At 46.3% G+C, this 24,506-nt stretch overlaps 2 protein-coding genes across 9 annotated transcripts in view; both read left to right on the top strand.

The window, feature by feature from the left end:
• Positions 1-24,506, top strand: part of LOC137532545 (inter-alpha-trypsin inhibitor heavy chain H4-like) — a 250,307-nt gene that overhangs the window by 12,139 nt on the left and 213,662 nt on the right. For 6 of the 8 annotated variants that reach the window (XM_068253162.1, XM_068253164.1, XM_068253161.1 and 3 more), the window contains exons 1-5: positions 10,646-10,754; positions 11,892-12,049; positions 15,972-16,076; positions 20,193-20,355; positions 21,654-21,764. In XM_068253162.1, coding sequence (XP_068109263.1) covers positions 10,671-10,754; positions 11,892-12,049; positions 15,972-16,076; positions 20,193-20,355; positions 21,654-21,764 — 621 coding nt within the window. In that variant the 5' untranslated portion in view covers positions 10,646-10,670. Of the gene's footprint in view, positions 1-10,645; positions 10,755-11,489; positions 11,580-11,891; positions 12,050-15,971; positions 16,077-20,192; positions 20,356-21,653; positions 21,765-24,506 lie in introns of those variants that run through there. The other 2 variants (XM_068253165.1, XM_068253163.1) reach the window with 2 other exon arrangements.
• On the top strand, positions 2,470-3,411 carry LOC137532334 (olfactory receptor 8H1-like). The gene has a single exon (XM_068252743.1). The coding sequence runs from the start codon at positions 2,470-2,472 to the stop codon at positions 3,409-3,411; it is 942 nt and encodes a 313-aa protein (XP_068108844.1).

Raw genomic sequence — 24,506 nt, 5'->3', positions numbered from 1 at the left:
TATACCATCCAGCCACCGCTGACTTTGGAGAAAAGTCGTCCTGTGGCCGCGATTTCGATCGCGAAAATATCGAAAACTAAAAGGCATAGAGCAGCCGTTTGTATATCATTGGAAAGAGGAGAAAGAGAGCTTTAAAATGATACTTTTTGTGGAAATGGGTAAAGGGTACTTTGTACCCCTATACTCGTTGCTCCTGGGGAGGGGGCAGGCCTCCGGGGATCGGCTTGTTAAAGGGGACCCCCGGATGGCACCATGAACCCCCCCGCCCCTGGACATCGGCGGCCCCCACCTCCTCCTGGGGCAGCGGAGGTGGGGAAAAGCCCCTCGTCCATGGATTGGACAAGGGCTCCGGGGAGAGAAGGCTTGGCCGCCCCTCTCCCCTAGAGCACCCCCTTATACTATGGACCATGCGGGCTGGTATAGCTCAGGGTGCGAAGCCCCATGTGGCCGGGACTCCGAATTCTGGCTATCCCAGCCTGCATGGGGGACAAGGGGTTTAGGGGGCTCAAGAGGTGGGACCCCACGCTGTCTGTTTTCATGAAATGTATACAATATGTATACAGAACTCGGAATGCAGTGCCCTGTTCTGCAGCAAGTGTCATTTTACACAGTTTAAAAAACATTTTTCCTATGAAATTTTAAAATCGATTTTTTTCAAAAACTATAAGGTCTTTTCGCAATTTTTTTTACCATGTTCCTACTCATCTGCTTTAACATACATGTCAAATTTGGTGTTGATAGCACGTACAGCGGCTTCACAATTAACCACGGAATTTAGCACTATTGACTTCAATGTAAAAGCAAATTCGGTACTCGGAATTGCCAAATTTTTGAGTTTCGATTGCTTACTCGGAATTGCCAAATTCTGATGGCAAACTCGAAATTCTGAATCCGAGAGCTCAGCCCTGCTCTCTAAGCAAAATCCTGGTCCTTCCTTCACCGGTGTTGCGCCACTGCGTCACCACCTAAGCTCTAGACTAGTTTCATCGTGTCCACAACTCATCAGGAGATCACCTAATTTCTTATTGTCAGTGCGATATCAGTTTTACTTTTGTTTGTAAACTTTAAAAACAAACAACCAGGTGTAACTTGATACATAATTATTAGTTACAGACTACCCATGAAGCTCATGGTGAACCAGAACTCCTAGGAGTGTGTAAGGGGCTACAAAAGACCAAAAAATTATTATCACAGCTCCCAACTGTCCCTTTTTTGGAGGGACAGTCCCTCTTTGGGAACCCTGTTCTTCTGTCCCTCTTTCTTCCTCATTTGTCCCTATTTCAGGAAATGATGTATAGATTTATGTAATATTTGTATTAATTCTGCAGAGAAATGTGTGTAATTGACTCTTTATTCCCATCCTTTAAATTTACATATTTTTTTTCTTTTCAAATGTTAATATGAGGAACTTCACGCAGTTCAGGTAACAGGTTTATGCTATGTGCAACAATCACCTAAAAATATAGGCCCTGCCAGTGAAGCCTTATGAATGGCAGTAGTGGATATTAGGTGCCAGTAGTGGTGGTGAAGGATTATTGGGTTATCTAGTCAGTGCACAGCATATTATGCACTGGACACACAGAACAGCAATACAATAGCAAGAAAAACTCTGGGAGCCAAGCGCTGAAACTGGGCGCCCCATAGCAGCAATGCTATTCTGCGTGGGGCACGTAGCGGTAATTCGAAGCTCTGGCGGCTGCCAGACCCCGAATTACATCTCCCTCCGAGTTGCGACAACTCAGAGAGGGAATAGTATTTAACATCATCTCGGAGTTTAGCGGCAGCGGTGAGAGCCGTCATTCGGCTCTCACCACGTCGAACTGAGCGGCGCCGAAATAATATGCTGTTCCGAACACAGGCCTAACACTATCCCTGTCCGCAGCACACTCTCCCTGATCTGCCTAGCACAGAAGCCAAACATGGGTCGAACACAGCATATGTTCGTGAACAGACACGAACACGAATAGCCGATAATCTCCGGGAACTGTCAGCCGGCAAACGGTTTGGACCATCTCTACTGATAGGACACTGCCAGCAGCCCCACGTAATTGGTCACATGCCAAAGCTTCCCCTCTGACTGGCCATGGTGATCTCGTGCCAGTGATGGGGTTTTATCCTAGTATGCCTTGATAAGAGGCATATATCGACACCTCACCTGATTATATGACGTCATAGGGAAGGGTGGCAGGCGCCATCGGTGGAAAAAGAATGGTAGTGTGTGTGCAAGGAAGGTGGGCGGAAGGGAGAGGAGACAGGCACCAGGTGACCCAAACTGTTTATCCAAACGTCACACCCTAGATTTTGCTGCCTGAATCTTGTGATTCAGGTGGCTTCATGGTAGCTCCACCCCTGAACACTATCCTAAACTTAAGTAAATCTTTTGACAGGAGCTGGACTTTAAATGTGTTCTTATTTAATCTGAGTAACCCCCTTGAAAGGCTTTTTCATGAACTTTTATTTTCTCAGGAGATGACTGACTTTGTGGACAACAAGACAGTTGCAAAAAACTTTCAGATTGTAGTGTTTTCTTGTGACCACGATAAACAGCCTCTTCTTTTTACTGTGTTTTTATTAATATACCTACTGGGGCTACTTGGGAATGCGATAATTGTCACTGTTACATGTGCGGACATCCAATTACACACCCCGATGTACTTCCTATTGTGTAACCTTTCCTTCATTGACATCAGTTACATCACCATCACTGTCCCGAAACTGATGGACATGTTACTTACTGGAAACAACTCAATATCCTTTGTTCAGTGTTTTACTCAGATGTTCTTCTTCACCTTCATAGGCAGCATAGAGGTTATCTTATTGAGCCTAATGGCCTATGATCGTTACGTCGCTATATGTAACCCTCTAAAATATCATCTCATAATGAACAGGAGAAACTGTCTTTTGTTTCTGGTGGGAATTTGGATCCCAGGTTGTGTCAATTCTGCTCTCGTCACAGTTTTTGCTTCTAACGTTCCTCAGTGCTATTCCAACAAGATTCAGCAATTTTTCTGCAATGTCAAAGCTTTGGCCCAGATCTCTTGCCCGGATCCCAGATTTGAAGTTCTTATCTACATTGAAGTCATCTCACTTGGACTTTGCCCTTTCATGCTGAGTGTTGCCTCTTATGTGAAAATTATACAAATCATTTTAGGTATCAATTCAGCTCATGGTAGAAGAAAAACCTTTTCAACTTGCACATCCCACCTGACGGTCCTCCTGATATTCTATGGAACTATTCTCTTTATGTACATGAAACCGACTCAGCAAGACTCTGATGAACTGGACCAAGTATTCTCAGTGCTCTATGCAGCCGTTGCTCCCATGTTGAACCCTCTAATATACAGTTTAAGGAACAAAGAGGTGAAGAATGCACTGCTCCGTTTAACAAAAATTAAAAATAACTTAACCTGACTCATTATATTTTTTTATTCTTATGTAATGCTCACAAAAGGCTATGTCTTCGCAATTTAACTGCTGTGTGCCAAGGTTGCCAACTCATCCCTTTAAATACTGACACATCTAAGTTATACAGGTTCTGGGGCTACTCACACATAATCAGTGCCTAAACTGCCTCTAACTAGCCACAAGCCATGTATAATTCATAAGTGTCCGTATTTAAAGGGATGAGTTGACAACACTGCTGTGTGCTGATGGAGGACTGTGCTTTCTATTATATAACGATTCCATCCTAAAATATGCATGTGGTCACTGTTCCTTCGACTACCTGTTTCTGACTTGTGGAACACTTTGCTGTTGTAGAATTGTGCTCCTTCCACTATCAAACTCTCATCTTCTCATCTTCTGTGTGCTGCTGGAGGTCTCTGCTCCTTCCCCTGTCTAGCCCTCTCTCATCTGTTATACTCTGTGGTGCTGAAGGACTCTACTCCTTCCAATATCTACTGTATTTTAAGGGATCTTTATTATTCATAGCATCTAGGGTGGGAAAGCTGATACATGGGCATAATGTGTAAACCATTCATAATATTTACAACGTAATTAGGGAAGAACCATTTCAATATACAACATTTTTTTTTTCAAAAAAATCTTATTTAATAGATAAAATATACAGGGAGTGCAGAATTATTAGGCAAATGAGTATTTTGACCACATCATCCTCTTTATGCATGTTGTCTTACTCCAAGCTGTATAGGCTCAAAAGCCTACTACCAATTAAGCATATTAGGTGATGTGCATCTCTGTAATGAGAAGGGGTGTGGTCTAATGATATCAAAACCCTATATCATGTGTGCATAATTATTAGGCAACTTCCTTTCCTTTGGCAAAATGGGTCAAAAGAAGGACTTGACAGGCTCAGAAAAGTCAAAAATAGTGAGATATCTTGCAGAGGGATGCAGCACTCTTAAAATTGCAAAGCTTCTGAAGCGTGATCATCGAACAATCAAGCGTTTCATTCAAAATAGTCAACAGGGTCGCAAGAAGCGTGTGGAAAAACTAAGGTGCAAAATAACTGCCCATGAACTGAGAAAAGTCAAGCGTGCAGCTGCTAAGATGCCACTTGCCACCCGTTTGCACATATTTCAGAGCTGCAACATCACTGGAGTGCCCAAAAACCCAAGGTGTGCAATACTCAGAGACATGGCCAAGGTAAGAAAGGCTGAAAGACGACCACCACTGAACAAGACACACAAGCTGAAACGTCAAGACTGGGCCAAGAAATATCTCAAGATTTTTCTAAGGTTTTATGGACTGATGAAATGAGAGTGAGTCTTGATGGGTCAGATGGATGGGCCTGTGGCTGGATTGGTAAAGGGCAGAGAGCTCCAGTCCGACTCAGATGCCAGCAAGGTGGAGGTGGAGTACTGGTTTGGGCTGGTATCATCAAAGATGAGCTTGTGGGGCCTTTTCGGGTTGAGGATGGAGTCAAGCTCAGTCCTACTGCCAGTTTCTGGAAGACACCTTCTTCAAGCAGTGGTACAGGAAGAAGTCTGCATCCTTCAAGAAAAACATGATTTTCATGCAGGACAATGCTCCATCACACGCGTCCAAGTACTCCACAGCGTGGCTGGCAAGAAAGGGTATAAAAGTAGAAAAACTAATGACATGGCCTCCTTGTTCACCAGATCTGAACCCCATTGAGAACCTGTGGTCCATCATAAAATGTGAGATTTACAAGGAGGGAAAACAGTACACCTCTCTGAACAGTGTCTGGGAGGCTGTGGTTGCTGCTGCACGCAATGTTAATGGTGAACAGATCAAAACACCGACAGAATCCATGGATGGCAGGCTTTTGAGTGTCCTTGCAAAGAAAGGTGGCTATATTGGTCACTGATTTGTTTTTGTTTTGTTTTTGAATGTCAGAAATGTATATTTGTGAATGTTGAGATGTTATATTGGTTTCACTGGTAAAAATAAATAATTGATATGGGTATATATTGGTTTTTTGTTAAGTTGCCTAATAATTATGCACAGTAATAGTCACCTGCACACACAGATATCCCCCTAAAATAGCTAAAACAAAAACAAACTAAAAACTACTTTCAAAAATATTCAGCTTTGACATTAATGAGTTGAGAACATGGTTGTTGTTCAATAATAAAATTATTCCTCAAAAATACAACTTGCTAATAATTCTGCACTCCCTGTAGACCCTGATTTGGAGAACATTGGAGACTGTAAGTAAGCCAGCGAACCAAACTGAAAATAATCTGCAATTTGATGGCAAAAGAATGTAAATCTTGTGCGGGTCATCACAGACTACAGAAAGGCTTATTAAAAGGATTACACATTGCAAAAGGATTAGGAAGAAATAAAGAAAATAATTAATAAATACCCGGGGCTTCCTCCAGCCACATGTACTCTGTTGTTTCCTTCACCATCCTCCCGGGTGGCTCAGTTCATCTGTAATTGCCCCTAGTAATAAGGGTCCAGTCAGGCCAGTCGGGCTGCTCTGCGCATGTAAAGATCACTGTGCATTCTGTGTCTGTGCAGTAGTACTGCCCAGGTGCAGAGCACTCCCAGTGATGAGAGTGCAGTGAGGGGCGCTCGCATGGCCGGGCTGCGAATGCGCCGAACACTGCAACTATGGGACTTACCGGGCAGGCTATCAGAGGATCAAGGTGGCCCGGGAGCAAGGCCGGTGCTACCATAGAGGCAAAGAAAACAATTGCCCCAGGGCCCCAGAGCCTATAGGGGCCCCCAGTGGCTACAAGAGGATTTTTTTTTTTTCAAAAAGACCTTATAGTTTTTGAGAATATCGATTTTAAAGTTTCAAAGGAAAAAAATACACATTTAAAAACTTGCCGAATTTAAAGGATAATAGCAAATCCACCTTAAATGCTAGAAACCCTAAATTTGCAGGATATGTTAAGGAGATCATTGGGAATAAGAGGGAAAAACAATTGCTCAAAAAGACCTTATAGTTTTTGAGAAAATCGATTTTAAAGTTTTGAAGGAAAAAAGTATACTTTTAAATGCGGTAAATGTCACTTTTAGTAGCAAACCAAACGGTAGTGCAATTTTACATGCATCAAAAGAAAGAGCAATGAATTTCCTGACGGGGATTCCAGGGGGTGGAAACTCCTCCGTAGCCGCAGCGCTTTGGCCCGGGATCGCTACACAGCTGCAATATGGCTGTATGAAGATCCCTGGCATTTTTTCCTATTTTCCCAATTATTATTTTTTTTTGGGGGGGGGGGGGGGTGGTAGAAGTGTTGGAAATTAAAAAAAAATTATGTGGGGTTCCCCCTCCTGAAACTGTTTAACTCTGGATAGCCAGAATGTGGAGCTCCGACTGATTGGGGCACCCTGACTATACCAGCTGCAAAAAGGTCCCTTAATGCCGATTTTTGTTCTGGGGTATCTGTTGGGGGCCCCCCAGGTTTATTTTGCCCTGGGGCCTCAATGTTGCTAAAACCGGCCCTGCCCGGAAAGACAGCTACGGAGCCATCGGCCTGAAGGGGGCGCAGCCTGGTGGTGATTGGCCAGGCTGCGCAAGGGGTCTGCGGGCCCTCTTTCGCGGTGGGTAGTGGCGTATCGTCGGCGAGCAGCGGCGATCGGTTAAGACACGCAGCTAGCAAAGTGCTAGCTGCGTGTATAAAAAAAAATTAAGCAAATCGGCCCACCAGGGCCTGAGCAATCCACCGCGGTGTAACTGGACGAGCTGAGCTCGTCCGTAACGCCCAGGTGGTTTTACCTTGGTCTCGTCAGACCATAGGCAATGGTTCCAGTAAGGGCCTATTTCCACTACACGCGGATTCTCAATGCAAAAAACTGACTCCAATAAATGCGTATGGGAAATCTGCATCAGAAAAATCACGTTTAGTGGAAACAGGCCCATAGGTATTCATTGTAGTCAGTTCTTCTGCACTACAATCCGCGTGTAGTGGAAACAGGCCCTTATCCATGCCCTTAGTCCACTTGTCTTTAGCTAACTGTTTTGGGGTTTTTTGTGCATCATCTTTCGAACAGTTTTCCATCTGGGATGACAGCCATGCAGAATAATTGGGTGCAGTGTTACCTGCCTACACAATCTGTTCATAGTATTCAAAAACGTTGTCCATCATATTACATTTTTACAGGTTCCAGGAAGAAGGAGAACCCATGTGGATGTACTGCCCTGAGCTCCGCGGCCAGGGCTAGCGATCTGTACAGAGTGGTTTAGTAGTGTCTGATTAAAGAAATTCTGGATTTGAAAAATGTAGTGGGCTGTTACTATGCCAGTGAGGTGGTAGTGATATGCAGTGATACAAGTATCCTTTTGGTGAGTGAATCCACGTAGGATGGGGGGAGAGTTGTGATTTCATCCCTCTGCAGTGGTGGCAAGTGGCAACTACCCCAGGAGTGCTGCATGGGGGGCATAGTGTGAACTTTTCAAAACAATACTTGCTACTTTGTGCGTTCTCTAAACTTTTATTCCAGGGTAATCCTTGCTAGCTTATATATGATGAAGAGGAAAATTAGGCACAGCTTATTGTGGACATTGGGCATATTACCGTATATACTCGCATACAAGCCGAATTTTTAACCAGGCAGCCGCTTCCTAATCCGTGGTTTATCTCTCATGTTGTGTAAAAGTGATCACTGCAGCGCGCCCGGCGCTGCTGCTGTGACGATGCAGGGGGCAGGAAAGAGCGCGGCTCCCTGTAGCGGCGATGTGTATCGCCGTTACCAGGGGAACCGCTCTTTCCTGCCCCCTGCATCGTCACAGCAGCAGCGCCGGGCGCGCTGCTGTGATCACTTATACACAACATGAGAGAGAAACCACGGATTAGGAAGCGGCTGCCTAAGCAGGTAATAGCAGCGGGGCCGCGGGGGGAGCAGGGAGCAGCGGGGGGAGCGGGGAGGAGGGGGAAGCGGGGAGCGAGCACTATACTGGCCACTACCTACCTATACTGGGCACTATACTAGCTATACTGGGAACTATACTAGCTATACTGGAGCACTACCTACCAATACTGGGCACTTTACTAGCTATACTGGGCACTATACTAGCTATACTGGGAACTATACTAGCTATACTGGGGCACTATACTAGCTATACTGGGGCACTATACTAGCTATACTGGGCACTATACTAGCTATACTGGGCACTATACTAGCTATACTGGGGCACTATACTAGCTATACTGGGGCACTATACTAACTGTACTGGGGCACTATACTAGCTATACTGGGGCACTATACTAGCTATACTGGGGCACTATACTAGCTATACTGGGCACTTTACTAGCTATACTGGGCACTATACTAGCTATACTGGGAATCTACCTACCAATACTGGGCACTATACTAGCTATACTGGGAACCCCGGCTTATATGGGGGTCAATCATTTTTCCCTGTTTTTTCAGGTAAAAGTTGGGGGGTCGGCTTATATGCGGGTCGGCTTATATGCGAGTATATACGGTATATGGAATTTAAAAAAATGGGTAATTAATGGCCAATCAACATTGGATTAAGCTGGGGATACACGCCAGATAAATATCTTTGCAAACCGAGAAATCAATCTGCCGCAAAGGTTTGTCAGGAAGGTTTCTCTGCATCCAGTTCTGATTTAGAAACCTGCCTGAAGAAGAAACTTAGAGTTTCCAAATCTGGTATAGTTAGGCATTAAAGGTATCACCTAAACAACTTATGTTGTTATGTGTGCAGAAAGGTTTGAAAGACCAATTGTTGAAACAACGGTGTACACACACAAACAATTTTTTTTTTTAAGCCAAAGACCACAGATTATTATCTTTGAATGTGCGTGTGCAGCCAGTTGAGAAAGTTCAAATTCTTCCATGTGTGCACTGCTCACCATGAGGATCTGTAAGATCTGAAAGATCTAGTACACACCTGCTTTAACCTCCTTGCGACAGCCTAACACCAGTTGGCGGCCGCAAGGTGGCTCCCTTCAGGACCACCTATCGTCAAAAGGCGTCAAGTCCTGGGGGAGGAGATTGCAGGGGATCACGCCCACCGATGGGCACATCCCCGCTTGAGTGACGGAGCTCAGCTCCGTCAACAGTCTGCCAGCAGCGATCGCCACTAGTAGACTGAAAAGAAATGGCCGTTTCTTTTAGTTGTACAGTGCTGAGATCTAATGCAGCACTGTACTGGGGACAGCCCTGTCACTTGGCTGTCCCCTGGAGTGGCTCACTAGCGATCCCTCCTCGTAGGCTGATGCCTATGAGAGAGGAATGCCCTGATTGGGCATCGGGGGGAGGGAGGGGATAGGGGAAAAATTTTAAAAAATACACAATTTTATTTAAAATAAAATAAGAATAAAATTAATTAAAAAAAAAAACGCAAAGCCTGCAGCAGCAGTCATAGCCCACCAACAGAAAGCTTTGTTGGTGAGCAGAAAAGGGGAGGGGTCCATTTGTGTGCTAAGTTGTATGGCTCTGCAGCGGAGCTGTTAAAGCTGCAGAGGACTGAATTGTAAACAATAGGCTCATCACGGGGGGGAGGGGGGGAGCCTGTGGTTAAAAACTGACAAAATGTGCAGAGTCATGATGCAGAATGTCAGTTTTTTTTCTGCGCGCGAACAAAATATTAAGTGTGTACTAGCCCATTGATTAACATGAATTCTCAGTGTTTCTGTGCAGAAAACACGTACGAAAACAGTCAAGTGTGTTCCCTGCCTAATAAATGATTGTCAGCAGACCATATCTGCAAGGATGGATTTGAAAGATAAAGAGACAAATATCTTTGGTTGCTACCTTTGGATGTATTTTGCTAACTATTTTGTAATGGTTATTGGCAGATCAATAATTGATTGTTTTCAAAGACTTGTACTTAGCTTGCATGTGTGTGTACCAGGCCTTAGTCTAATTTCCACAGAAAAAGGTTATGTTTGAATACTTGTTTTACTAGGCAGTTAGGTGATTACCTATCTTCCTTGAGCTTAACTTTGACTCTGCCTGTTTATATATCTGACCTCAGTCCCTGCAATAATAATGGCTGTGTGCTATGTGCCTGACCCCCGGAGTACTGCAAGGTTTAGAGTCCTGTTTACCAGTATTGATCCGACACTCTTAAAATTCCAGCCAACTAGACTCCTGTGTGGATTTAGCTGACATGTGATTCCAAAATCCCTTTTTAAAAAGAAAAAAAAACCCCAAATGTTTGACATTCCTGTTCAACCCTGTCAATAATTAATGAGAAGAAGTGTATGACTTGTATTATTTTGGGAGTTTGCGAGTAAATTTCTTTAGAGCAAAGCTGAGCAATGAGGGACGCAGCATGGAGCAGCTGGAGGGTCACTTTCTGGCTTACTGTGGCCTTTATGTCACATACCAGCTATGGAAGGGAGGTGAGTCATTTTTCTTCTGTAGCTAAGGGGTCTAGAGGGGAAGTTAAGGTGCGTACACACCTGTGAGTAATGTCGCCCGTTGGGGATCAGGACCTGAAACCTGATCCCTTTGGTGGCCGGGGTGCACAGACCGCATAGCTCCCAACTGTCCCTCTTTTGGAGGGACAGTCCCTCTTTGGGAGCCCTGTCCCTCTGTCCCTCTTTATCCTTCGCTTGTTGTTTTTTTCTACTGAAAAATGTGCTTAATTAAATCTATAAAGATAAAAAGTACTAACAGACTGTGCTAAATATTTAAAAGTCCTATTTTAATAACTTAAAATCGATTCAAATAATGGCTTTTGATTGACAATCATAGTCCTCCCTCTGCAGTAGGGAAAAATGGCCAAAAAAATTAAAAATTATTATATGCATAAACAGGTAGAAAGGATGCATTCATAAATCAATTGATATGCACTAGACTGGTGTATATTTCCTTGTCACAAAATGAAGGATGCGCCTTTAAACAGATTCATATATATATAGAGAAATCCAATGCGTTGCTTACTTGACTCCAATAAAGATGATAGGCACTTATATATGATGTAGCAGTTCAACTGTAAATGTTGCATGCATTAGCCAAATTTGTGTGCTGTTTTGTAGCAGTCCGGCATATATTCTGCATATGGTGTTGCAGGTATACTCACACCCCTTTGTTGCTGCCACATGAACAGCGGATTGGTCTTCTTGGGAGCCGCTCAATCCCACTTGCCCCGGCCGGCGGCAGAGTGGGAGAGACTAGACCGTCTAGAGGTGATACCGATCACCGGAGACGGATAGGAGACTTTAGTGAGTACGGGCATATGGTGGGACACTTTGACACTTGAGGCCAGACAGGCGGCAGAGGCGGCAGATTTCTGGTAAAGTTCATGCTGAAATCTAACAGAAATTGGTCTGCGGTGTATGGGCAGTCAACAGATTCCTCTCTGATCAGATCTGGTCAGAGAGGGATCTGTCTCATTGTTGATCTGCTCATGCATCGAGTGATGTATGGTTACTTTTAGCATCCTATTACCTATTTTAGCATATGAAACAAAAGGTGAGAAAGCCCTGTTCTGATGAGCTTACAATCTACATCTCAATGTACTTTTTTTCCTCCAGAAAATGGATATTCAGAGCATGCACATTGACACCAAAGTGACTTCTCGTTTTGCCCGAACCTTAATAACAATGGTGGTACAAAACCCATCTAACTCCTCCCAAGAAGGGATCTTTGATGTGGAGCTTCCAAAGACGGCCTTCATCACCAACTTCAGCATGTGAGTCTTAACAAGGTAGAACACAGTAAAAAATAAGCCCAAATTAACGAAGCATGTTATTTCAGCACTCAGCACTCAGTAATACTATAGTGCGCACCCTGCACAAGGGTAATTCAGGGTTTCTTGTGATCGCCAGACCCCAAATTACTTCTCCCTCCGAGTTGCTACAATTTGGATGAGGAATAGAATTTAACGCTGCCGTTAAATTTAAGCAGCAGGGTGAGCCATGATTCGGCAGCTAAATCATATGTATGCTAAAATAAGCCCTACTATAGAAAAACAAATAGTGTGGGCAGAAGTAAGAACCTGTGTAGGACCTTTGCTGCTATGCTTGTCACCATTTTGAGAAATGTTCTCAATTCTTGTCCTAAAAGTAGAAGTACATACATTGCAGAAGCCTGTTCATTATTTGGGAATTTTCTTTTGAATCTCTTTGATTCCTGTCGTACTCCATATCAGATATCATTCATCAATTGGTCCTAAAAGGGATATGAACTACACATAGCGTAATACTGTTTGTAATACTGTGTTTCCAGTACTACGTCGGAGGCAGCTGTGAGGAGAGACATGCACCTCCCACCGTGAGGACATGCAAGTCCTCACGGGCTGCTTACTGTGTCACCACCTACTACTAGAACAGGTTGTGGTCCGTGCGTTTTTTGGTATTTTGACAACAACGTCACTTCAACCAGGGGCGTATCTATAAATCATTGGGCCCCCCAAGGTTCACATTCCTTTAATCTATTGATTAATTCACAATACTGTTTCAGCAAATATTTGTGGATTAGTCCAGGTGTAAAGGATGATTAAGGATTACTTCTAAGTCAGGGAAGTCAAGCTCAAATATAAAGTGGGCCAAAATTGAGCACTGGGACCTAGACGCGGGCCAACCTCGATGTCTAGTGGCCACCTTATAAAGTTCCCTGGTGTCTAATGGCCTCCCTCCAAAGTTCCATTGTGTCTAGTGGCCCCCACTCTCCCCTACACAGTTCCCTAGTGTTCAGTGCTTTCCCCTACCTCCCACATATGACTTACCTGGTGTTCTAAGGCTTCACCTCCAATATAGCTTCCCTGGTGGTCAGAGTGGGCCAAACATAATGCAAAAGTAGGGATTTGGAAACCACTTGAGGGACAAATAATTGGCTCTGAGGGCCAGATCTGGCCCATGGGCCAGAGTTTGACATGTATGTTATAAGTAGTCATGCAGTACAGATGGAAATGTCTAGGCAGTCTGTACTCAGTATAATGAAATTGGCCCATCTTATTTTGCTATTGACAAATTATTACATGGTTATGGATTTCAGCAACTACCACCCAGACTTGTATCAAGATGTGTGAGCTGCAACAGAAGGGACTGTAGACAGATCAACTACTACAATACTCATGTCGTTGTTTATGCAGGTTTTGGACATGGAAATGACACTGAAACAGGCATAAAGAGTTCTGGATAATATACGTACCAGTAAATAATAGAAGAGTGTTTTTATAACCAGGCTGTCACATACCAAATTAACAATCAAGTGCTGCTCTCTATTCCTATCCCTAGGGAGTGGTAGTGTTGGAGCCTGATGGGTGTTGTAAATACGTCTATCCAAAAAAGGCTCCTGGAAATTTGAGTGCCCAGTCATGCCGATAGTAAAATATCGGTATTAAATACCGATATTTTACTATGGCCAAACCTAACCCTACTCTCACACAGAACCCTTCCACCCAATGCTTAACCTTAATCCCCCGCCCCTGCACACACTACCTGTCTAATGCCTAAACCTAAACTCCCCCACACACTACATACCTAATGCCTAAACCTAACCCCTTACCCCTGCACACATTGCCCGCCTAATGCCTAAACCTAACCCCACCAAAATACCCACCTAATGCCTAAACCTAACCCCACCAAAATACCCACCTAATGCCTAACCCTTAATCCCCCTCACTGCACAAACTACCTAACGCCTAAGCTTTAACACCAACCCCCCCCCCCCCCCCTCGCACAAACTACTTTCCTTACACTTATCCCTTGACCTCCCCCCCCCCCCCTGCACAAACTACCCACCTAATGCCTAAGCCGCAAACAAAACAAAAAAACAACAAAAAAAAAAAAAACAGCAAACTCTCGGGTGCTGCAATAAGCACCTACAAATATTGGCATTTGGAAGACTGCCGTGCCCAATTAGCACGCTATTTACCGGGTGCCCAAATTTCCCCAAACTTATGAAGCTTCTACTGGGACACTGGGAAGGCGAAGGAAGATGGCGTGGGAGCGATCGATGCGGAGGGGGCTGGAGAAAGCCGCAAGTATGTATAAATCTTTTATAAGTGTTCGTCTCTGGTACACTTTAAGTGACATTAAGAGGACTACATCATTTTCCATAATAGATTATGGGCTGGGACAGGATGGAGCAAGCTGAATTAGGAAACTAAGGTGGTGGTAAGTAACAGATAAAGCAGTTGTTACCATGTTACCTCATGTAGGCTGACAAAACCTATTGATTTATTGGTGACAGGCACGTTTTCCTGGAATTGTGGATTTGATCTGGAATTAAAGTTTAATATTAACTGATATAAAAAAATTTTGTTCAAAGAACCACTTTAAATCCTTTACCCAATAACAGCAACAACCGCGACAACCATTGGCGTATCTGAGGAGCTTGGGGCCCCAGTACGAGTTTTAAATGGGGCCCCAAGCACTCTACTGATATGGAGCCTCAAAACCTACCAAGGACAGCTGCAATGTCAGAGATGTGTAATTAGAGTAAGGAAATAGTTTGTTAAAGAAAACCTGTACTGAAAAAAAGTTCCCCTGGGGGATACTCAGCTCAGTAGGTGGAAACCTCTGGACCCTATTGAGGCTTCCCCCATCCTCCTATGTCCCACGGCAGTCTCGCTGCAGCCCACGGATCGCACAGGCGACAATTTGTCGGCCTGTGCAATATTTACCTTTTCTGGCTCCAGCGGGGGCGCTGTTGCGGCTCTTCTGACGGAGAAAGGCAAAAATAGTCGATCTACGACGGGTCCGCTCTACTGCGCAGGTGCAGGAGACTTGCGCCTGCGCAGTAGAGTGGCCCGACGGAGATCGGCTATTTTCGTGGGAAGAGCGGATACTATCTCCAGGGGAAGAGCGAATACTACGCCTGCGCTGGAGCCCGAGAAGTAAATATTTACTTCGCCACCACTCCGAGAGGATTTTCACCACTGCCGTGGGACCGAGGAGGATGGGGGAAGCTTCAATAGGATCCGGAGGCTTCCCCCACCCGAGGTGAGTACCCCCCAGGGGAGTTTTTTTCATTACAGATTTTCTTTAAGGATTACCACTATCCAGGGACTTAACTAGAAATCACAGGGCCCCACTGCAAAAATAATAAACAGGAAGTAGCATCAGACGCTTAGAGAGTGGAACCTCCAGCGTGTGGCATGCATAGAAATATGTCTGTGTTCCTGCCCGCCGCTGCTGCCACCTATTAAATGCTGGAGGGGGAGCGCTGAGGGGAGAGCCTGAGGTGAGGGAGAGGGGGAGTGGCCCCCCTCCCAACCAATCTAGGTGGCCATGCTATCCCCTCATGCTGCAACCCCTTCTGCCCCCCAAAATGGCCCCCTGCGGGTGCAGAGGCTGCAGCCCCTATTGTTACGCCACTGCCACTATGCAATGCACATATAGAGGTGTTCATTACCAGCATAGCACCAATGAAAAGCTAATACGATGGATGATGGAGGGCATATTATGGGCCTCTCTGGTCCTGGGACCCCATTGCTGTCACAACCTCTGCAACCCTATTGCTACGCCACTGGCGACAACAGCAACAATACAGCAATTACAAAGTTTTCTTCTTTAGATTTTGCCATCACACTGATTTAAGCACCGTGTCATCTGATTTAGGTTTCAGTATACATGTCATAGTTTAACAAAACTATATTCTTTTCTAAGGACAATTGACAATGTCACCAACGTGGGGACCGTTAAAGAGAGGGCAGAAGCGAAAAGGCAATATCAGAAAGCTGTTTCTAAAGGACAAAGTGCTGGTCTGGTCCAGTAGGTATCCCTGGCTGATGTTATATGCATGAATAACTGCTTTTCATATTGTTCAGTGAACCAATCTGTTTATCTTGATCTACCAGATATACCGTATTTTTCGGACTACAAGACGCTCTGGACCATAAGACGCACCTAGGTTTAGAGGGCAAAAACCAGAGAAAAAAACATTTTTAACCTGGTGCGTCTATGGTCCAGGGGCATCTTGTGGATGTTCTCACCCCAATTATTATGGCCTTCTTGTACTTCTTGTGCCTTCCCTTGTACCTCTCTTTGCCCTCTTCCTATCCTCCTTGTGACTTCCCGAGTCCCCATCTGTCCCCCGTAGCCTCCTCAGTTTGTCCCCCTGTGTCCTCAGCATGTCCCCCTGTGTGCTATGCTTGTCCCTCTGTGTCCTCAGCTTGTCCCCGTGTCCTCAGCATGTCCCCCTGTGTCCTCAGCTTGTCCTACTGTGTGCTATGCTTTTCCCCCTGTGTCCTCAGCTGGTCCCCCTGTGTCCTCAGCTGGTCCCCCTGTGTCCTCAGCTTGTCCCCCTGTGTCCTCAGTATATCCCCCTGTGTCCTCAGCTTGTCCCCCCCGTGTCCTCAGTATATCCCCCTGTGTCCTCTGCTTGTCCCCGTGTCCTCTGCATGTCCCCCTGTGTCCTCTACATGTCCCCCTGTGTCCTCAGCATGTCCCCCTGTGTCCTCAGCATGTCCCCCTGTGTCCTCAGTATATCCCCCTGTGTCCTCAGCTTGTCCCCCCCGTGTCCTCAGTATATCCCCCTGTGTCCTCTGCTTGTCCCCGTGTCCTCTGCATGTCCCCCTGTGTCCTCTGCATGTCCCCCTGTGTCCTCAGCATGTCCCCTTGTGTCCTCAGCATGTCCCCCTGTGTCCTCAGTATATCCCCCTGTGTCCTCAGCTTGTCCCCCCCGTGTCCTCAGTATATCCCCCTGTGTCCTCTGCTTGTCCCCGTGTCCTTTGCATGTCCCCCTGTGTCCTCTGCATGTCCCCCTGTGTCCTCAGCATGTCCCCCTGTGTCCTCAGCATGTCCCCCTGTGTCCTCAGTATATCCCCCTGTGTCCTCAGCTTGTCCCCCCCGTGTCCTCAGTATATCCCCCTGTGTCCTCTGCTTGTCCCCGTGTCCTCTGCATGTCCCCCTGTGTCCTCTGCATGTCCCCCTGTGTCCTCAGCATGTCCCCCTGTGTCCTCAGCTTGTCCCCCCCGTGTCCTCAGTATATCCCCCTGTGTCCTCTGCTTGTCCCCGTGTCCTCTGCATGTCCCCCTGTGTCCTCTACATGTCCCCCTGTGTCCTCAGCATGTCCCCCTGTGTCCTTAGCATGTCCCCCTGTGTCCTCAGTATATCCCCCTGTGTCCTCAGCTTGTCCCCCCCGTGTCCTCAGTATATCCCCCTGTGTCCTCTGCTTGTCCCCGTGTCCTCTGCATGTCCCCCTGTGTCCTCTGCATGTCCCCCTGTGTCCTCAGCATGTCCCCTTGTGTCCTCAGCATGTCCCCCTGTGTCCTCAGTATATCCCCCTGTGTCCTCAGCTTGTCCCCCCCGTGTCCTCAGTATATCCCCCTGTGTCCTCTGCTTGTCCCCGTGTCCTTTGCATGTCCCCCTGTGTCCTCTGCATGTCCCCCTGTGTCCTCAGCATGTCCCCCTGTGTCCTCAGCATGTCCCCCTGTGTCCTCAGTATATCCCCCTGTGTCCTCAGCTTGTCCCCCCCGTGTCCTCAGTATATCCCCCTGTGTCCTCTGCTTGTCCCCGTGTCCTCTGCATGTCCCCCTGTGTCCTCTGCATGTCCCCCTGTGTCCTCAGCATGTCCCCCTGTGTCCTCAGCATGTCCCCCTGTGTCCTCAGCATGTCCCCCTGTGTCCTCTGCATGTCCCCCTGTGTCCTCAGCATGTCCCCCTGTGTCCTCTGCTTGTCCCCGTGTCCTCTGCATGTCCCCCTGTGTCCTCTGCATGTCCACCTGTGTCCTCAGCTGGTCCCCCTGTGTCCTCAGAATGTCCCCCTGTGTCCTCTGCATTTCCCCCTGTGTCCTCAGCTGGTCCCCCTGTGTCCTCAGCATGTCCCCCTGTGTCCTCAGCATGTCCGCCTGTGTCCTCTGATGTCCCCCTGTGTCCTCTGCATGTCCCCCTGTCCTCAGCATGTCCCCCTGTGTCCTCTGCATGTCCTCCTGTGTCCTCTGCTCTGCATGTCCACCTGTGTCCTTCTGTGCGTAATGCAGAGCAGCAGCAGAGCAATACACATACTTGCTCCCGGAAGCATGACAGCTCCACTTCAGTCCTTTTCAGTGCACCTCATTAATATGTAGCCAATCACCATGCGGCGTTCGTCCCTGTCACATGACATGCCCTCACTGGAGCTGCAAGGTGATTGGCTGCATAGCGATGAGCTGCACTGAAGAGGATTGAAGAGGACCTGCCATGTTACCAGGAGCAGGGAATGTATAACGCTTTGCTGCTGCTCTGTATTCTGAACAGGAGTGGGCTGGGCCCACCAAGGCCCCTGTACCCCGCAATGGAAGAGGTCATGGGGGCAAATGTTATGCCCCTGTAGTGTACCTATTATACTATTGGAAATACCAAGACTTTTGCAGTCAGGGCCAGATTTGTTCTCTTTAACACCCAAGGCCACTGTCAGAAGCCAGCCCCTTCAGTATAGATCGCCAGATGACCCCCACCCCCCTCCAGTATAGGTAGCCAGATGATTCTTTCCTCCACTATAGGTAGCCAGATGACCCTTCCCCCTTCCGTATAGATAGTCTGAGGACCCCTCACCTCCAGTATAGGTAGCTAGGTGATCTTTCCCTTCCTGCTAGTATAGCCTGCTACCCACCCGCCCTTGATCTTGTGGTGCCCTAGGCCATGGCCAATGAGGCCTTGGATTAAATCCGGCCCTGTTTGCAGAAGAGACTTTTGACTAATTATGTCACATGATGAAGTATCTTCTTATTACTCAGTCAGACTGGATTCACACTAGATCCCAGCTCCTGTGTGGATGGTCATAGCAGATCAGATATATGATCTGTGGAGTCTATCCATTTTTATCAAGGTGTTTGTTGTAGCAGACCGAGTCCTATAATTAACATAGACTTGTCTGTTGTCGTCCCTTGCTGAAAACGGTCCAATCTGCCCCTTTAGTGTGAACCCAGTCTAAAGGTGCCGATTGACTGTGCAATTTTTAGCAAACAATTGTATTTCCAATCAGATTATTCAGAGATTAGAATGTATGGTATGAAAAAAAAGAAGCTTGTGGGCCCAATCCATGTAATTTTTTAGATAGGATTGCATATTGGATTCTTTCATATTGTTGATTTATTAAATATGATTTTGTATTTCTTTCAGTCTGAATGATCTTATAGAAAGGAAGATTGTTGACAAAAAATGGCACCATTGACGGGCACCTTGAGGCCTCTTGCACACTGCACGCGATTCCGATTCAGATTCCGCTTTTTAATCTGTTTTTACATCCGATTCAGATTCCGATTTGCAGTGTGCAGGGAGCAAACTGCAAATCTGAATCGGAATCGGAAGTAAAAACTGATTAAAAAGCGGAATCTGAATCGCTTGCAGTGTGCAAGAGGCCTTAGAGTGTTTAAAAGCGACACAATAATTTTGCTCTCTTAATATGCAGCAAAAAAGAAAAACAAAAATATAGTCAGAAAGAGTTGGATGCTCTGACAGGCTTTTATTTCTGTCCCTAACGGTTCTGGTGGCCATTAGGGTTCATATTAACAATAGCAGAAGCAAGTGAGGGGAAGTCTCTAGCAGGGACACAGCAGTAACAACTCATTAGAGAATGTAACCGTCCCCTACTCTTGCCCATTCAGCAGCTGGAGTATTCTGTCTGCAATCATTATTTGACATCTTTTGAAAGGGACAGTCAGCTGATTATGAATCAGCTGTCATAATGTTTGTACTAGGGGAGAGATGGGTTGGGAACTCCCCTTCTGCTGTTCCCCTCCCATCCGAGGACAGATGTTTAAAAAAAGAACCTGAGCACATGGTCTCTGCCTTATATTCCATCTACCAAGAAACATCAAGGAGTCCTGGAAGGACCATGTTATGCAGTAAGTACAATGTTTCATGTAGTGATATCAATTAAAATGACTAATATTACATTTGTGTACAGATTGATTGACAGGAAAATGGAGCACTTTAAAATCTCAGTGAATGTCGGGTCTCTGGCAAAGGCAACATTTAAACTGACCTATGAAGAGCTATTAAAACGCCAGCTTGGGAGTTATGAACTAAACATTCGGGTGAGACCGCAGGAACTGGTGGAGAATTTTCAGGTAAATTGTCCTCATTTTTGGATCCAAATGAAGAGTAAAGAGCGTCCACCTTCTGTTTGATGGCATCAGTGACAGCATAGCAAACACAATCCTGTGACAGCATGGTGTGCTGATGTGGGTGTGGAGGTGGGTGGCGGGCACTAGGTTGGATCTATTAATCAGTCCTGGACGGATTAATGTAAGCTGGACTTGTCCAATAAACACTGATGCTATCAGACAGAAGATGCCCACTCTTTACTCTTTATTTGTATCTGGTGATACTTCCTTCAAGCCTACCATGGAGCACATGTTTGGAGAACTATGACACCAGAGACTATGTCCGATGTGGTGAGATTTTACCAATTTTTCACTATATTTTGCTGGGAGTGCCACACAGATTGCTTCTACTTGTTTGCAACACAGTCTATCCTCATTTTTGTACCTCTCCTAACTGTCTTTACATGTCTTTTACAAAGTAGTTGCCTATCTGACTTTTTGATTGTGAAATGGGGGTCAAGGCCATGAAGGCCACCAAAGGGAGGCAAAGGAAGGGGTGTGAACACTGGGAGGGAAGCATCAAAGTTTCAATGGGGACCCCATTAGTTGTAGTAGAGAAATGTGTTCTGCTTGATTAACCACACCTTTCCTGATTCAGTACCATTAATTTGAGCTGTGTCAAAAATGTGTGAGGACCTCGGTCCTTGGGGACTTGAGTTTGACATGCCTAAATGAGTTTGTTAGAGTACTGCGGGTTTGGAATTTTGGGAATTCTGGGAATCTTTCTTGTCCCTGGACAATACACTGGACTGGACTTATCTAGAGTGTCTGAGTCAAAATATTGGTAGGTTTGTAGAAATCCGTGCAGAACTGTCTCAGGCATCTTAAGAAATCACTAGATAGTGCAGAATCCTTCTAAAACTGATGTAAAATAGGAGGAGCCAGGAAGGTCTCTAAGACAATGCAGTGTGTGAGGGAAATTGCTGTTGCTGAGGTAATCAATACATCTGCTGTATTGATAGCAGCAGGCTCTGAGAAGGAATTCAGCAGGGGGGAGGAGCCCTTCACAAACCATGTCTAGCTTGCACTGTAGAACTGCTATCAAGCACTTCTTAATCTGTGGCAGTTTAGGGTTGGATTTGCACTTTTCTTAACTGTAGTGCAGTTTTAGAAATTCATGCTAAACTGCCGTTATTACGTAGGTTTTAAGAAGGTTCTTATTATCATGCAGAACTGTTCCCCCTGCTGTTTATAACAGATTAAGAAGAAAAAACTGTCGGTAATGCGTTGATAAATCTCCCCCACTGTTTCTTATTTTACAGATAACTGTGGACATCATTGAGTCGCAAGGAATCAGTTTCCTAAAGGCTGCTGGAACATTTACCTCGAATGAAGTAATGGACATTGTTAAAGTAAATCGCACAGAGACCAAGGTAATGCTTCTGCGATTGCGATCTATAGGGGCTGTGTAATTAGAAGAATATGACAATGATCTTAGGGAGGGAACACACTTGCAGGGCCGTTTTCCCCTGTGACTCCCGGGTCTCCGCCGGCTTTTTTCATCATGTTTTCCGTGAACATTTTGCCATGATTGTTTTGCGATTTTTTGTTTGCTGTGGCGTGTATTGAAATTGTGAACGCGCACATTGTGAGGGTAAAAGCGGAAGGCTGTGTGGTTTAAAAATGCACAGAAAATTGTGAACACAAAAAGCGAATGAATGGCCTCAACAAGCATTTCCCAAATGAGGCTATTGAAGTCAATAGCCTGTGGAATTGTGCGCGTTTTGTCACAGACGGTCACACAGCTTGTGTGTTCCCTGCCTTACAGAATCTCAAGAGGTTAACATTATGGTCAGAAATGTGTGAGAGTCCTCACTGATTACACAGCTCTCTGCAGCTGTCAATCACTGGCACCACGCCCTTCTAGCTATGACACAGGTGATGATGCAACATAAGAGCTCTTTTTTATTTTAATCGCAAACACACTGCAGTTGCAGTTTTTCCCTATTTGTACAACAAAAATTTCTGTTTGTTTGTGACACCATTTTTTCTTATGATTAAGAAAAAATTGTGATTAGTTGTGTTTGCAATCAGTGGTGTAGGGATCACCATAGCAGCTATAGCATCTGGTATGGGATCCATTGTCAAGGTGGGCCCAGAGACAATGGCGGGTTGCTATAATTGGGTCCTCAGTGGGCCCCTGAGGTGCAGAGTAATGCGAGCAGAGCAAAGGAGAGAAGTTATCTATATTTGGGGCTACTTAATACTGGGGGCCCCTCTGGCTACCTATACTGGGGGGGGGGGGGGGGGGCTACCTAATACTGAAAGCCCCTCTGCCATGTTGGGGTGGCTACATAATACTGTGACCGCTCAGGTTACCTATACTGGGGGGCTATCTATTGCTGGAGGCTCCTCTAACTACCTTTAGTGAGGAGCATTTCTGATTAGTTATACTGGGGGATTACCTAATACAGGGGGTACCTTTGGCTAGTGTTGGGCGAACAGTGTTCGCCACTGTTTGGGTTCTGCAGAACATCACCCTGTTCGGGTGATGTTCGAGTTCGGCCGAACACCTGATGGTGTTCGGCCAAACTGTTCGGCCATATGGCCGAACTAAGAGCGCATGGCCGAACGTTCCCCGAACGTTCGGCTAGCGCTGTGATTGGCCGAACGGGTCACGTGGTTCGGACCCGAATGCGCTCTGATTGGCCGAACGGGTCACGTGGTTCGGGTAAATAAATACCTGATCCACGTCATTTCTCCGCCATTTGTCTGTGGGTTTAGCTTTGGGTAGGCAGGCAGGGTAGTTCTCTCTCCAGCCAGGCTAGCCAGGGTCCCCCCAGTCATTGTGTCGCTGCTGGGAACAGTAGTACACCGCTCACCCACACTATATAGCATTGTGTTTACTGCCACTCTGTGTCGCTGCTGGGAACAGTAGTACACCGCTCACCCTGTATAGCATTGTGCTCTGTGTCGCTGCTGGGAATAGTAGTACACCGCTCACCCACCACTGTATAGCATTGTGTTTACTGCCACTCTTTGTCTCTGCTGGGAACAGTAGTACACCGCTCACCCACCACTGTATAGCATTGTGCTCTGTGTCGCTGCTGGGAACAGTAGTACACCGCTCACCCACCCACCACTGTATAGCATTGTGCTCTGTGTCGCTGCTGGGAATAGTAGTACACCGCTCACCCACCACTGTATAGCATTGTGCTCTGTGTCGCTGCTGGGAACAGTAGTACACCGCTCACCCACCACTGTATAGCATTGTGCTCTGTGTCGCTGCTGGGAACAGTAGTACACCGCTCACCCACCACTGTATAGCATTGTGCTCTGTGTCGCTGCTGGGAACAGTAGTACACCGCTCACCCACCACTGTATAGCATTGTGCTCTGTGTCGCTGCTGGGAACAGTAGTACACCGCTCACCCACACTATATAGCATTGTATTTACTGCCACTCTGTGTCTCTGCTGGGAACAGTAGTACACTGCTCACCCACCACTGTATAGCATTGTGCTCTGTGTCGCTGCTGGGAATAGTAGTACACCGCTCACCCACCACTGTATAGCATTGTGCTCTGTGTCGCTGCTGGGAATAGTAGTACACCGCTCACCCACCACTGTATAGAATTGTGCTCTGTGTCGCTGCTGGGAACAGTAGTACACCGCTCACCCACACTATATAGCATTGTGTTTACTGCCACTCTGTGTCTCTCCTGGGAACAGTAGTACACCGCTCACCCACCACTGTATAGCATTGTGCTCTGTGTCGCTGCTGGGAACAGTAGTACACCGCTCACCCACACTATATAGCATTGTGTTTACTGCCACTCTGTGTCTCTGCTGGGAACAGTAGTACACCGCTCACCCACCACTGTATAGCATTGTGCTCTGTGTCGCTGCTGCGTGGCCTTCTCCTCCTGCGCCGCCCTCCTCCTGTTCCATCACGTGTGCTGCTGCTGGGTTAGCGTTACCGGTCCCTTTTCCTGGAACCTCTCATCTGTATTACATTTATGACTGCATGCCGACAAAAAGCAAATTGCTATCTGCACGCTTCTTGTCCGCATGCAAGGCCTGGGTTGTTGTGTCTCAAAGCGTGGCCTTCTCCTCCTGCGCCGCCCTCCTCCTGTTCCATCACGTGTGCTGCTGCTGGGTTAGCGTTACCGGTCCCT

Source organism: Hyperolius riggenbachi, chromosome 9 (assembly GCF_040937935.1).
Source record: "Hyperolius riggenbachi isolate aHypRig1 chromosome 9, aHypRig1.pri, whole genome shotgun sequence".
In the NCBI taxonomy this organism is placed as follows: domain Eukaryota; kingdom Metazoa; phylum Chordata; class Amphibia; order Anura; family Hyperoliidae; genus Hyperolius; species Hyperolius riggenbachi.
The sequence above is the reverse complement of the archived record's forward strand: the minus strand, read 5'-3'. Positions and strand labels throughout refer to the sequence as shown.

Bases quoted from the DNA above. Each gene is read 5' to 3' on its own strand.
- LOC137532334 (XM_068252743.1), top strand. From the start codon at position 2,470: ATGACTGACTTTGTGGACAACAAGACAGTTGCAAAAAACTTTCAGATT.